At 43.3% G+C, this 15518-nt stretch overlaps 1 protein-coding gene across 1 annotated transcript; it reads right to left on the bottom strand.

Moving 5' to 3' along the window:
• Positions 1-462: 462 nt before the first annotated feature.
• Positions 463-15059, bottom strand: vps41 (VPS41 subunit of HOPS complex). The gene is made up of 28 exons (XM_071328950.1): positions 14877-15059; positions 14508-14546; positions 12685-12792; positions 11162-11239; positions 10992-11066; positions 9514-9576; positions 9314-9379; positions 7565-7684; positions 7141-7354; positions 6925-7022; positions 6640-6769; positions 6394-6509; positions 6140-6196; positions 5777-5838; positions 5559-5640; positions 4770-4862; positions 4511-4638; positions 4231-4375; positions 3878-3919; positions 3731-3781; positions 3471-3608; positions 3272-3326; positions 2945-3085; positions 1929-2065; positions 1727-1826; positions 1600-1644; positions 819-898; positions 463-715 (listed from the first exon to the last, which is right to left on the bottom strand). The coding sequence occupies exons 1-28, from the start codon at positions 14895-14897 to the stop codon at positions 635-637; spliced, it is 2565 nt and encodes an 854-aa protein (XP_071185051.1). The 5' UTR covers positions 14898-15059; the 3' UTR covers positions 463-634.
• Between the last annotated feature and the right edge of the window lie 459 nt (positions 15060-15518).

Genomic DNA, 15518 nt, shown 5'->3' with positions numbered 1-15518 from the left:
GCAATTAGCAAGACACCCCCAATAAAGGAGTGATTCTGCAAGATGGTGACCACAGACCACTTCTCAGTTCCTATGCTTCCTGGCTGATGTTTTGGTCACTTTTGAATGCAGTGCATCTGTATAACTGGAATATCCTCCTATGACGGTGCAGCATGCCCTCCTCTGAATTAGTAGACGCTTTTATCCAAAGCAACTTAGTCATGCGTGCATACATTTTAACGATTGGGTGGCTCCAATGGGAATGGAATCCACGACCTGTGGTGTTGCAAGTGCATTGCTTTACCGACTGAGTCACACATGTGTTGTCACTGAAGACCAAAAGTTATGTTTTCCTTGTAGGACCAAATATATTTGTCAATGAGCTACAGTTAAAATCATAGATCACTTTTAGCACACATTGAGATTTCATTGAATTTAGGATTCCAAAGCAAATTGCAAGAAGTGTATTAAGAGGTCATAGTGCAACATTTATTGTTTTATTTTGGTAACAGTTAATATAATGATATATTATGCCATTGATTCAGAAGATCACACCGTAGCAAAGGAGAAAGATCAAATCTATCAACCCAGAGACTGCCATTCATCCCAACTGGTGAAAGATGAAGCGATGGCATGATAAGGTGTGCATTTCCTGTCACTTTTTCATCTCCAGTATCCCACTTCCTGGTCCTCTCCGCTTTGCACTGCAGATGTTGCAAAACTGGACTCCAGGAATCTGAAAGTGAAAAGCAAAAGCCATATTAGTCCCTAGTCTGCTGCTCTCATCTGAAAGGCCATATGGAGTGAGAAAGAGAAGGGGAGATGGAGTAGATACTTACTATTCCAGGAGAAGGTAAACACTCCTTGTGGAACATGTGTCTGCAGTGGAAGACAGCCACACTGAAGTTCTGGGCCATATCTACAACAAAAGGAGCAAATGCATTAATGGATGTATAAGAATATTTTGAAGATAAATACACAATGCAGAGGATGAGAGGACTAAAAACTAGAGTACTAATGGTCAATAGCGAATTGTAAATAGGAGTTGGGTTTCAGTTCAACATCTGTTTAGGATCTGTGGGATGTCACTCCTGAACTCAGAGCGGCATGTGCCACGTTGTCATTGGTCTGTACATTGAGTCGGGGGCAGGATGCTTGTTATTTGGCCATTGGCCAAGTTGTACTACAAGGACTTCTGATTGGCAACCCCAGGCTAGTGTGGGGGATTATAAATGGCATCCTGTTCCTTTGTTCGGTGGGGAAAAGCTGAGGACAGGGGAGACTGACATCTGAACATCTACCTCCCCAGCATAACATCTTGATTTGTCCTCTCTGAATAAACCTATTTTTCTCCCCCTGATTTGCTTTGGAGTTTGTGTTATTGAAGAATAACATAAATTGCTAACAGATGTCCGAGACTAATTCAGCATAAAATAATCTAGCTCCACCCAGCAAGCCTCATCAGATGAGTTTATTAGCCAGGGCCATTACTGAATAGAGGTGTGTTGAATATCTTAAAATATAATGATGGTAAGAAGCGTCCCAATTATGATACTGTAGTGTAGACACTGTATAACAATATAAAACATACTACTGTATAATGTTAAAAGGTAATCCCACCTGATGGTAAAATTGACGTGTGACAGGATTCACAGATGCTCTCTTCTGAAAAAGACAACAATAACAAGGTTTAAGTCAATCTTAAGCAGTAAACATTAACACATATTCAAACTGACCATCTACCCACCATCCACTCGGACCCCTCTCATCTGAGTCCTACGCATCTTTTGGAGCAGGGAGAGCGAGTCAGCCACTAAGATTTTCTTACAGCCCTCCCGCAGCAAGATCTGGGATACAGAGAAACAAATGAGAGAAGAGGTAAGGCTGGACTGTTCATCTGTTGTTACGGTGATATTCTAGGTGCAATATGTGATGGCTGATATTCTGACCTGCAGGTTGTAGTCATGTAGGATCTTGACGAGAGAATCTCGGAGGTTAGGAATCTCCATTCCCTCCTTTATGCGGTGGATGAGCAAGATGGGATCCACATGTGTCCCAATGTTATTGAGGAGACCAGTAATGAAGGCTTAAGAGGAAAAAAAGAGGAACTTAAAATGACAGTGATGGAAACACTATGTTGTAGACCTTTTTTAAACAAATCCAAATCAAATTGTATTAGTCACATGCGCCGAATACAACAGGTGAACAACATACAACAACCTTACAGTGAAATGCTTACTTACGAGCCCCTAACCAACAATGCAGTTTTAAAAAATTAGGATAAAAAAAATAAAAGTAACAAATAATTAAAGAGCTACAGTAAAATAACAACAGCGAGACTATATACAAGGGGGTACCGGTACAGAGTCAATGTGCGGGGGAACCGGTTAGTTGAGGTAATATGTACATGTAGGTAGAGTTATTAAAGTGACTATGCATAGATTATAACAACAGAGAGTAGCAGAGGGGGAGAGACAATGCAAATAGTCTGGGTAGCCATTTGATCAGGTGTTCAGGAGTCTTATGGCTTGGGGGTAGAAGCTGTTCAGAAGCCTCTTGGACCTAGACTTGGCACTCCGGTACCGCTTGCCGTGCGGTAGTAGACAGAACAGTCTATGACTAGGGTGGCTGGAGTCTTGCCAATTTTTTGGGCCTTCCTCTGACACCGCCTGGTAGAGGTCCTGGGTGGCAGGAAGCTTGGCCCCAGTGATGTACTGGGCCGTTCGCACTACCCTCTGTAGTGCCTTGCGGTCGGAGGCCGAGCAGTTGCCATACCAGGCAGTGATGCAACCAGTCAGGATGCTCTCGATGATGCAGCTGAAGAACCTTTTGAGGATCTGAGGACCCATGCCAAATCTTTTCAGTCTCCTGAGGGGGAATAGGTTTTGTCGTGCCCTCTTCACAACTGTCTTGGTGTGCTTGGACCATGTTAGTTTGAAAGTGCTTGTGTATTCATGTGACTTACGTGGCTTATCAATGGAATAGGAGATGAGATCCTCCCACAGCTCAGCGTCATCCTGCTCCTTAGCAAACTCTATGGCCTTGTCCACATCCTCCAGTTCCTCCATGATCATCTGAAGGGCCCGTCTACAGTTCCCCATCCTGCCTATGAGGGGCAAGTAACAGTGGGTCAGTTTCCTCAGACCAAATGCAGTCAATTACCTGACTGGCTGGTGGTTTAGTTCAACTTGCCCCCCCCACCACATCTAGAAGCCTTTGTAACAATTTATAAAGCACTTTATAATGGCTTATTCATGAGCGTTACGAACATAAACTGTACGGGGACACTTACTGAGCAGGAAGACCGTCTCCTCCACAAAGTTTCTCTCCTGACAAATCTCCAGAGCCTGAAGGATTGTACACGTAAGATGATTCATCATGGTTCTAATATATCTGACATACTTGATAAGATCATATGAATGTCAACTCAAAGAAATGTACTTCATGGACAATTGTATTTGAGCGGGCAGTATGAAAGTGTCTCTAAGTACCTTTTCTAGTGGGCAGTGGATGCTGTCCCTGAGGAATGGCAGCAGGTTGGGCCGATCATACTCAGCATACAGGCCAATTTGTCTCTCATGGTACCGCTGACCCTTGTGGTGGTCCCTCTTGAACAGTTTGTGTAAGTACTGAAGGAAGGGTAGGGGGGGGGGGGGTGCATTGTTAAAGTCATACAATTTTCAAATCAAGATAATCACCAGGAATCGAGAAACTTTAAAATCACGAAAATAACTTGTAAAGTGCGACTCACAATGTGTAGCAGCTCAGGTCTGTCCCGGAGCTCCTCCACTACTCTGTCGGTCTGTAGCACATCGAAGACAGAAACGTGGTTAGCAGGTTTTTTAACATTTTTATTTGAAACTCTATGAAAAGTTCAAGGGTAGCAAGGTACACATACCGATATTTTGTCTTCATTATCCAGGAGCATGTCGACAGCTTTCTGACAACACAAATAAACCCATTCTTCAGACGGGGATAAACACAAAGTGACTTATGACCTTTGTGGTCTTCCAATCCAAACGCATTAAGAGGTGTGCGAGGCACGATGACTCAAGGCAAAGGTTTTCCATGACTTTTGCACAGCTTAAAGCACTCCAAAGACAGACTTTTTTTTATTTTTTAAAGGCAGGATGATATTACTATTCAAGTGAGGACAAGTATACACAACACAGCTATACAGGTGCAAGGTCCTATGATACAGCAAGGAGTCGACTTTATCAAAAGATTATGCGTGATGTTCTGGCTACCCACCTCTTTATCAAAGTCCATGAGAAGCACAATCTTGTCTTCTATGGAGGAGAAGAGGTTGTGTTTGTGGATCAGCTGGTAAACATCCTTATGCCTCAGTCTCAGGTAGATCTCCAGGGCTCGGTCATACCGCTGGTCATATGTGTACCTGCACGGACATTACCAAGACGCAGCTTAGTGGCACTTCAAACGCTCTCAATCTATCAAAAAGGAAACGGACATTGCAACAATTGAGAGGTTATGATGTCAATCCAAATTGTGAAACCAGTGGAGAGTCACTCACAGTTCAGCCAGTGTGGTGAGCAGGGTGCTGTTCGTGGGGTCCTTCTTGAGGTGCTCGGCGACTGCCTGAACAATGGTCATGTTATTGTAGAGCTCTCCGGGCCACTCGCGGATCAACGTGGCAAAGCCCTTGGAGAGAGAGAGAGAGAGAGAGAGAGAGTTTGCAGAGAGAGGCTGGGTAAATGAGTTCATATTTGCTGCTACTTGATATAATACTACAACACGGCAGTAAGAAGAACATCAGGAACAGACAGACATACCTCATAGTCCGTCTTCAGAAAGTCATTTAAGATCATCTCATATATGGCAGGTCTGAGACGCAGGTCCCCTCTGGGCAAGTATTGGCTGATGGCCTGGAGAGGCAGAGACCGGAGGAGAGGCGGGGAGGACAAAAGGAGACGAGAGAGTTATATGAGTATATATGGAGAGGAGAAAATGATAGAGAGATACTTACAACAACAGTTAATACTGAGGGCAACACAGAGTATTGTTACTTCTAAAACTTACTTAGTCTTTAATGCCATAATTGATCACTTTTTAGGGCCGGGATGACGTGTGTGTAAATAAGTGTTTGTTTTGTACAATTGCTTCCCAACAGTGATGTGAAGTGTTCTGTTCTTTAAAGCATGTCATTAGAGCAATTTTCTTTCAATATCCTTTTTTGCCCATCAGAGGGTGCCATCTCTTCCTTGTAGTTGAGCTTTGCTGTGTGACCGTGGACCATTTTATTTACACAGTAACATTTTATTATGCATTATTACCTGTGTCGCAATATTTTTTCCATGGCAAAAATGAAAACACGAAGCAGACCAAACTCTTTGGTTCTTTAAAACCTGCTGTATGTAACATATTATATGCTATAGCTTGGAAAATAAATACCTGTGACTGGATGACAACATAATGATGTTTGTGTCCAACATTAGGGGTGTTTTCCTAAAGTTAAATCTGCTTTGTGTTTGGTTTCCTTGCCACGATACTAAGGAGTATCGCGAATACGGGTATCGTCCTGGCCCTGTCACTTTGCGATGTCACAAGGTGGACTGACTCACCTTCAACTGCCCAATGGTTTTAAACCTGTACACCTCATTCTCCCAGAGTTCCATGTTTTTCCCCAGCACCTTCTGACACTTCCTGGATTGAAGAGAACAAGAGAGAGAGAGAGAGAGAGAGAGAGAGCGAGAGAGAGGGGGAACAATCACTTAATCTACTCCTTGTACTGGTATTTTGCAGAAGAAACACAACTGACAGAACTAAAAGGCTGTAGTACCTGGCAGCGGTGTCGTAGTCACCCTTCTCCACCAGGTGATTTATGTAGGCCATCCCAATTTTCTGATTAGAACAGAAGAGAAAGTCCATTAGGGAACAAAACATGAGTAATGGACTGTGTCTTCTGGAATTTCATCAAGTGTTGTATGTTCTGTAGTTTCATCTGGTGTGTATCATGTGATTTCAACCAACTGAGAAGACAAAGGTTACTTTACCAACCTCTGCGTCGTTAATTTGCTAAAGCGGGTTGACTTATGGTGGGATCCGGTAAAATACATATGTGTAGGTAAAATAGGAGCAAGAATAGAGAGTGAATAGCACTATTCAAGGTACGAATAAAACATGACCAATGCCTATACAGTACCTGGACTTCATGGCGTTTAACGTTCTTGAAGCTGATCTCAGCAGCCATCAGAGCTTCCTGTATAATGCATTATTACCTGTTATAAGCACGCATATCTTCTAATGTCTTATAAGGTATATAATATGTATCTCAATGCAACACATTTCCTGAAAATCTGCTCTCAACTGATCACATGAGAAGATACTGTACAACGCAGCAAAAATACTGAAATCCTCATACCAAGTCTGCTTGACTGGATCCTTAAAAACACTGACCTCATACTTCTTCTTGTCCAGCAGCCAGTCAATGTGGTCATCCTGGTCTCTCTCTTTGGCCACCACAATGTCTTTCGGGCTGATGATGTAGAACAGGGATTCTCCCTCAGAATGTTCTGTTGACACGAGGGTACAGGACAGAGCATGTGATCTATCCTGCATAGTAGGTTAAAGTAGCTAGAACGTGGAAATGCAGACTGTCTCTCGGAGTAGTGTTTGCCGGGGGGAGGTATCTGACCGACTCACCCAGCCGGTAGTCTCGACACTCGTTCTCCTGGAAGTTGCGGACGGTCAGGGCGTCTGATGAGATCTCCTCAAAGCCCTCTGGGAGAGGCTGGATGATGTCCAGACGAGGCCGTGCTCTGAACTCCTCCTCCTGATCAGACACACACACACACACACACACACACGCACACGCACACACACGCACACACGCACACACACGTAAACATGTCGACCAGATCAACATTTAAATATCATGTCTGTGACCACTTAAGCCATTCCATCACACAGTATCTAACCAAACAGTACCATGTGGTCAGAGTTTCCCTTCACAAAGTACAGGTTGACCAGCTGGTCTGCTAGAGGCGCCAGGCCACTGATGAAGAACTCGGTTTCAAACGCAGACACTGCAAGAGAGAAGCCCAAATGACTCCACATCACCTCCACATCCTGTTACAGTAAAGTCCCAACAAAACATGTCGTTACATTAAAACTGTGACTAGTACATGCATGCCCCGCCCTCACCAATTTCCACATAACGGCTAGGAAGGTCTCTCATCTCCGCGTGGTCCCTCTCCTTCACGGCACAGATCTTAACGGAGGAGCCCCAGCCGATGATAAGGGTGGAGTTGTCTTTCCAGCACAGACTGCACGGGTACATATCAGGCCGCAGGCTGACGTTATCCCGTAAGACGTTGGTGATTCGTTGTTTGGTGCTGATGTCATAGATTTTCACCCCCTGAAAGAGACCAATACAAACAGAGTATATTCACTCTTTGCATGTCTAACGCACTATGCATTTCATGTTTGTGACAGACATGTCAACGCGTCTATTTAAGATGACACGCTGTATGATGCAACAACAAAAATAATTCCAAACAAATACAATAAAAGTCCACCATGTTTCCTGTATAGTCCATGTATCTGAAGCTTTGACTGCTGTCCTTACCACATTGTTGGCCCAGGCGATGAGATTGGCTCTCCACTGGACGTTAGTGATGGTGCCCTCCCCTTCGTGCACAGTGGATGTCTTCCAACGGTTCAGCCAGTTCCTCTCATACAGAAGAAGCTTGGGAGAGCAACATAAAAAAACATTTCACATCAGAACCATGTGCCATTAATATCCAACTTACTACCATGGTTTCAAGACAGGCACAAGCAACGGTGTCCTTCGAGCAGTGGATTGTGGTTCTTGTATTTCCACCACCAGAGGGCAGTAGAGCACAGGGACAGGAGGACAGACAGTGTTGTGTCAGTGGGTCTCCCAGAGTGGGAGGATTGTATTCAACTTGAGCTTTATCATAAATATTAAGTAAACAGACATTGTCTTTCAACACCGTCTAGCACAGCTCAGTGAGCAGACATGATCTCATCTTTACCTGATTCAACTAACTGATCAATGTTTATGATATTTACATGATGTGAGTAAAGAACTGGAAGGGTAAACTAAAGATGGCACGAAAGATTGTGGTCTTCATACAAGACTGACAAAATCAATTCTCGAGAACGTCCTTATTTCAGTAGGTTTGACGGCATACGTGGTATTTCTCTGAATCACTGATTCTCGTCAATGGCTTTGAGACATAACGATGGCTGTAGTCCCTCTTTTCAGTCGGCTGTGGCTTCACCTCAGAGAAGGCCATATACATAAAAAGCATTTCAGGCCCTTTTAAAGCATCTCTCAGTGTCACAGTCATATAGACGGATGTACAATAGCCTTTAGTTATTATGAACGGGGGGGGCGGCGAGAGGGAGACAGCCCCGGCCTTTAATTCAACAGTCTGGAAATGTTAACAGTTCTCTCCACAAAGAGAGGATATGACACTGGAAGAACTGTGGAGACGGAATTGAATTGCCTTTGACAGGATGTGGCTCCATTTGAGGCTTATTGATTTTCCTCACAGGGTGCTTTATGGAGGGTCTTGAGCACACGGAGAGGGAAGAAATCAGTACCAATTGTGAGAAAATGGAAAAATAACACTAACAATGAGCGTTTCATAAGTCGAGCAGCTTAAACACTTTTACCTTCGCCAGGGTTGTAGGTATGTATATAACTTTTTTTCTCCAATGTTGTTGGGGGTGATTGTACCGTGCTGTACAGATTTTTTTTCTGTTGTATCATTTGCACTAAGTGGTGTTGCGGCAGACTGCAGTCTTTGGCCATGGAAAGGGAACATTAGTACCTACCATAAAGTGTTTTCTGAATCTGAGACACATTTATGGGTATGATAGAGAAGAGACTGCTGTGTCAGCCTACCCAGGACCCTAAGACTATGGGTCCTCCTGATAATGACATCTATTTGGTGTGCTTGTGAAGCACTGCCTTTCAAACACTGTTGAGCGAGCAGCACTTTGTGAAAATGGGCCGCTTGCCCCGGAGTGCACTCCAGACGAGAGACAGGGGAAAGTAGGAGGCTTTCACACCAGTCAACAAAGGACTGTGTGTGCACAGCCATCAACCAAGCACAGGGGGGGGGGGGGGGGGGGCTCAAGTGAATCTGTTTCACCAGAACAAAATCTAAATTCATTATTTTGAAAAACAAAGGCTAATTTATGCTGAATATTTGTTAACTAAAACATGAATATAGAGTTCTGTCCACATTAGCTAATCCGCAACAGTTTTCAACTACACTCCTGCTAACACTGTTGAGATGGGCTGTATACTGTACCCACATTGAAAAATCCCTTTCAATCTCACCTTGTTGCCTCCAGTGACAAATTGTTTGTGGTTTGAGCTGCTGAACCCAGGGTGTAACGCCACCACCTGGAGAATATGGGAATTAGATCCATTTAGAACGCATACAAGTTATGGTGTGTGCTATTATTATACCGCCCGGTACATATACTCTCAACTTGTCATAAAAGTATGAAGTTAAACGAATATTGAAATCTGCTTACTTTGACAGGACAGTCAAAGTTCTCATGGAAGCCTTCCCTCGTGTAGAGTCCAAACACTTGAACCTGCAAAGACATGATATAATGACAAGAAAGGATCAGTCAATATAGTACGAAATGAAAAATAATGAAACTAATGTATATAAATGTTTTTCCAACTTGTTCCTCCAACCTAGTTACAGGGTTCATTGAATAGACCAGGGCCTTTGGCAAAATACATCTCTGTCCCTAATTAATGTCTGTCTGCAGCTGTCTGGGAGCAGTCTGGGAGTAGTCTGAGAGTTACAGAGTCACTGTTGTGTATGAAGGGGGAGTTCTGGACAGTAAGACTTTGATTGGATCACTGCTAGCCATCTGCCGGGTCACCAATTAGTGGACAGGTTGATTCTCTGAACCGTCCGGTGCTTTGATACCAGGTTTTTACCACAGCCGCAGTTAGCGTAGCTACAGCAATATCTAATGCAACAATTATACTGTACCACAGCTTGACTGTCCGCGAGTCATAAAAAGGCAAACATAAACAACATCACGGCCTTTGCACTCTCCATCTTGAATCGCATAGATGATTCTGGATTATCTGAAAGGATTGACATGGATTAACGGCAAACTGAATTGGTCGAGGATGAACAACTGCGGTGGCGACAATTTTAATTGTTGGCGCCACTTTCGGTGTCGATAAGATCTTGTTTTGCTGCTGGAGTGCGTGTGAGGGGGCGATATCAGAGAACATATCTGGACTGCAGGATCCATGAAGGATGGTAATAATGATCAGGAGAGGAGAGATAACAACAAGGCAGAGAACACTGACAGGGTATCCATAGAGATCTGATGACTGACAGGCAGATGGATGGGAGAGTCGTTCCCCTCACGAACAAGTGCTTGTTCAAAATTCCTAGAAATGTGTAGATTTATGAAAGTAAACAGGTATGAGGAAGATACAGCTTCTGGTTTGTAAATCTTCTATGAGAACTTGGGCACAGATTTCTACATTACTTTTCTCCAGGTAACAAGTGCTATTAAATCCTAAATATGAATGATATGAGTTCATTAAATTGTATAATTGCATGGGGTAAGTGGAAAGTGATGTTGAATGTCAGAATGTGTCATGCATACCACCCAATGATGGTGCAGAAATCTAGGATGCATCCCAAATGGCATCCTATTCCCTACATCAGCGGTAGGCAACCCTTTTCCTGGAGTGCCACAGGATCTTGTTCCAACTAGGCACCACACCTGACCATCTGAGCTAATTGATCACTAATCACTAGTTCAGTGATTGCCTAAATTCAACACACCTGATCTTCCAGGTCGATAAAATCACAAACACGAAGTGCTTGCGGCACTCCAGGATCAGGGTTGCCTACCCCTGTCTTACATAGTGCACTACTTTTGACCTGAGCCCTGCGGGCTATATAGGAATTAGGTGCCATTTAGGACGCAACCTCCTCTATGGCCACCAGTTCTGAGCAGAGAGCTCTCACCTTGCCGTCCTCAGAGCAGATCCCAACATGCTCTCCGCTCTCATCTAGGCTGATCTGGTTGATCCTCACTGGACTCTGAGGAGAGACCACAACAACATTGACACTAAATGACTGGGAAAGTTCTGAGGCAGAGAGCAAGTGACTCTTTTGGGATTGTGTGGAGTACTTACAATTTCAAACTTCTGAGTCACATTGCCTTGGATGTCCAGAAGGAAAACTTTCCCAAAGTGAGTGCCCAGCGCAAGGAACTGAAATGGAATGAACCTGAGATTAATCTTTAAAACACCTGGGAACAATCCAAGATTTTTGCAAAAATGTTATACTGACGAAAGCTGTGGCAAGAGGATTAAAAATGCACCCTGTCTAGCGTAGCTGAGGGAGGTGGGTAGAGTGGGGTGGAATCAGTTTGCTCTGGGGCAAAAACTGTGAAATTACAGGGGGATGGAAAACCCTATTTATTAAGGCAGACAGTGTGAAATGGTATTTTGTCTCTCAAATTAAAAGGGTTAAACATAATAAATGCACTGTACATCTGGCTTCTCCTCGCGTCGCCAGCAACCCAACCACCGCCTCTCCTGCCCACCATAAAGCTATTATTTTCTACAGAGCAGAAACTGGTTCCCCACGTTTCCTGCTTCTGCCACGTATGAGAGTATGTATGTGAGAGTGTGTTTGAGTATGTGTGTGAGAGAGAGAGTGTGTGTGTAGGTCCGCTGGGACAAGAAATTATAAAAAACTGGGTGACTTTTTGGCATTAGATTAAGTGTGCGCTTTTCCACCCAGGCCCAGCTTCAGACCCTCCCCCTAATCCCTCCCTCCCCCAGGCCTGCGTGTGCGGTGAGCCCACCATGCTTCAGTGCAGTCTGTAATGAAATGCTTATATTTACAGGCACAGCTGAGCATGTCAAACAGAGCCCCTGCAATCTCCCCAAATAAAATAACCAAAAATAAATAAATAAAAGGGGTCAACCTTGCGAGGCGGAGTGACTTTTAAAAGGATTTATCAGAACGGAATTGTTCAAATTAAATCCCGATTCAGGCACTTAAAATATGAGGCAACATCAGGCAATGCGGGGTGTTGGTGGTTTTAAAGGTGCTGGGGGTTGGCTGGGTCGGGGGTCTCTGTGACAGTGCAGGTGCTGTAGCCGGCAGGAGGTACAGGAGCACAAAAACACTGGTAAGAAAGAGAGTCAGATCAAATCTGGCATTTCAGCACAGCAATGTCTCGTCTCTCACTCTGACACACTTGCTTTTTTTTTTTTATAGGATGAAAGAGGGAGAAAAAGGGGGAAGAAAATCCTCAAAGTAAAAATAAATAAATGAAAATCAATAGTGGCTAATAAAACATCAGGTGAGCAGACAGAACCAGGTATGACTCGTCCTCTGTTCAGGCGTGCATGAGTGCACTCGGTGCCATGACGATTAGCCATCCAGCTCAGAGTGGCCCACTGAAAAATATCAACATTCAAAAAGGGAAGAGGGGAGCGAAAAGATGGATGAAATGGAACAAGGGAAAATGACAATGGCTGGTGGCTGCTAATGAGTGGTGGGTGAGAAAGGAATGGCCTGCCTCTCCATACTTTACAGAGAGAATGCCAATCAATGTTGAATATATATCAAACGTGCACAAACAATTACATTTGAAATCTATTTTAATTTAGCCTGAAGAGCCCTCGTTGGTTAGGATCTGTACCTTATCATGGACAGTCATACAGCTGGCAGCATCCTTTTGGAGAATTTCAGTCACCCCATTGGCCAATCGTTCATACTTCAGCTTAGGCTCCTCCACACTGTCCTCCTCCTAGTTTAAAGAGGGATTCGGTTGAAACAATCCAACATGATTAATCTATAATATACAGACTATTACACTGGCACAGATTCATGCATTTACCTTGCTGACAGGGAATGGGAATTTTGTATGGAATTTATAGAATTTCCATTCCCACTCCCTATCAGCAAGGTAGGGAATTCAATACATCTCATTCAAAATTCCCATTCCTTATCAGCAAGGTAAATGTTTCTAGATACACACAGTCACACAAATGTCAAAGGTCAGTCAACTCTTCACCTGTAACCAGATCATCCAACCTCTCTACTGCCTGCTTCACACACTGTCCCAGGAACTGAAACGGATTTACAGCCCTCCCTAGAATAAGCGCTGCTGCCATATTCTCCTGTGTACATTTGCGGTCACAGCCTGAATATTCCCCATAACCCAGTTTATAACCAATGCTGCATAGACTGTGGCCGCCTATATGGTGCATCAACACAAAACAAAGACTGCTATTATGAGCACTATGGGAGAAGGTGAGGGCTGGCAATGTGTGGAGAGAATGTCATTTCCAAGAACCATCCTTTCCCACTCCACACCGCCATGTCTATTTCCTGTTTATTCCCATTGTGAAATTTCTAATGCATGGGCATTTGTCACGGTTTACCGAGCCATAACACAGAACAACAACAAACTCTTGCCCCATACAGAGACAACATGCACTGTTTTGCAGACTTTTTTTAGTGTGGTAAGTTTCCTTTTCTTTTTTTTTTTAGGCTGATGAGGCTCTACCACATCAACACATTTTTCAATTAATAAATATTCAGTAGGGCATGCTAAGTTAGGAGTCTGACAGAAAATGTATATTACAACAACCCATGAGGGGGAAAAATTGAGTGAACGTGAATCGGTCTACAGAGCATGGGCCAAGAGACTGGTGGGAGCATGTTACTTGGTTCCTATCTAGTAATCTCTGGCAAAGCCTTAAACACATCGGCTGCACTCCCACTGCCTTCATCAAGTTTGTCTGCTGACAACCCAGCGACGGAGACAGGCGAATAGCAAACGGGCAAGCTACAACACAATAACTAAAGAAACAGGGCCTTGTAACAATTCAAAGGGGACATACAATCATGCAGTCCCAGGTGCTTTTGTTTTGCCTGTCAGTGTTTGTGTGTTAAAGTAGTAGAGCGGATTCTGTTTGTGGACTGGTGATAGGGGGCAGCAGGCTTTTCATTTACTGGTTGAGATTTCTTCCCCCCCCCCATTCTGAATTGTTTTTCTTTTGGGGAGTAGGGATGGAATTGTTCAATGTACTGGCTATTCCTGACATTTCATTCTCTGTATCATTTAAAGACAGGCTGCTCCTCACCCGAGCAGTCTGGCATGCTATATTTTATTTAGCGCTTCGCAGACACAAAATTAAAGGAGCTGGATGATATAAAACATATCCAAAAATCAAAATGTTTGTTGCAACAGTGTACTTCACAACCGCATGCATCTCTGACATGGTCAGACATGGTATATTCTGCTGTTGATCCAGATTTTTTTTTCACAACATGAAAACATCCAGAAAATTGCATAAGAACATTTCTCTAAATCTGCCGTTTTGTTTCTGTAAAATAAGAGGTTGTTGTATTATGCTTACTGGTGGGTATAGCATCAATGCGGACAGCATATAAGTTTGCTACAGTTACTTCAGCCTAAATTAATGAAATGTCTTATTGTTTGTATACAACACTTACCTCAGACTCATCTGTGGATTCTTCACTTGGTTTCCTTCCCTAAATTACACGTGTTTATTAATGGACAGGGGCAATACTTTATAATCTGCTAGAGCAAACTCATTACATGCATAATAGAGCAATAGTACAAGAGTAACGTTAGCTAGCTAGGAAAATACTGTAAAGTGTTATGTTGTCTTTGTTTACATTGTTTAGCCATGTCCAGGCATTCTCCATTACAATGCATGATTGCACACGAGGTCGCAAATGCAATTAAACCATTTACATTTTTGAATCATTTCCTAGAAAACCGATACATGAAGATAAAGTCGATTGTCGAATTGACTGCAAAACATTGCTGTAATGTCTGACAGACAAGATGAGGCTTACCTTCTCCTCTACTTCTGCCATGATGATTGGAAGAGAAAGCAAACCAGCGTTCTATTTGCAACTATCCATTAGTCAATTTAGATATTGAGCTAATGCTGCTCAAAAGAAAACTAAACGAATTCACCAAATGCCAGTATATTCACAAAGCACCCCCTTGTTGACAAACGTAACTGTGCCAGTCATAAGAAAAAATCACATGACAGAAACCAGAAACGTGTGGCATTATGGGTCTCAGAGTTTTTTTGTTGCCAAATGGACTGCACCTCATCCAGTCTTCACTAGCCCAGTAGTTCTCAAACCTCGGCTCAGGGATTCCCAGCCATTCTATGTATTTAACAATTCCAGCGCTACCATTTGATTAATCTTGTCAACTAATTATCAAGCCCATGACTACTTGAATCAGGTGAGCTAGCTCATGGCTACAACAAAACTGTGAAATGTCTGGGGGGCCCGAGGAGAGGTTTGAGAACCACTGCATAGCCTACTGCAACCGCATATTTGCTGCTGCTATTACTACAACGACTGTGTGGCTGCTTATACTACTACTACTACTACTACTACTACTACTACTACTACTACTACTACTACTACTACTACTACTACTACTACTACTACTACTAGTACTACTACTACTACTACTAC

This window comes from Salvelinus alpinus, chromosome 10 (assembly GCF_045679555.1).
Source record: "Salvelinus alpinus chromosome 10, SLU_Salpinus.1, whole genome shotgun sequence".
In the NCBI taxonomy this organism is placed as follows: Eukaryota; Metazoa; Chordata; class Actinopteri; order Salmoniformes; family Salmonidae; genus Salvelinus; species Salvelinus alpinus.
This window is presented reverse-complemented; position numbering and strand designations above follow the sequence as displayed.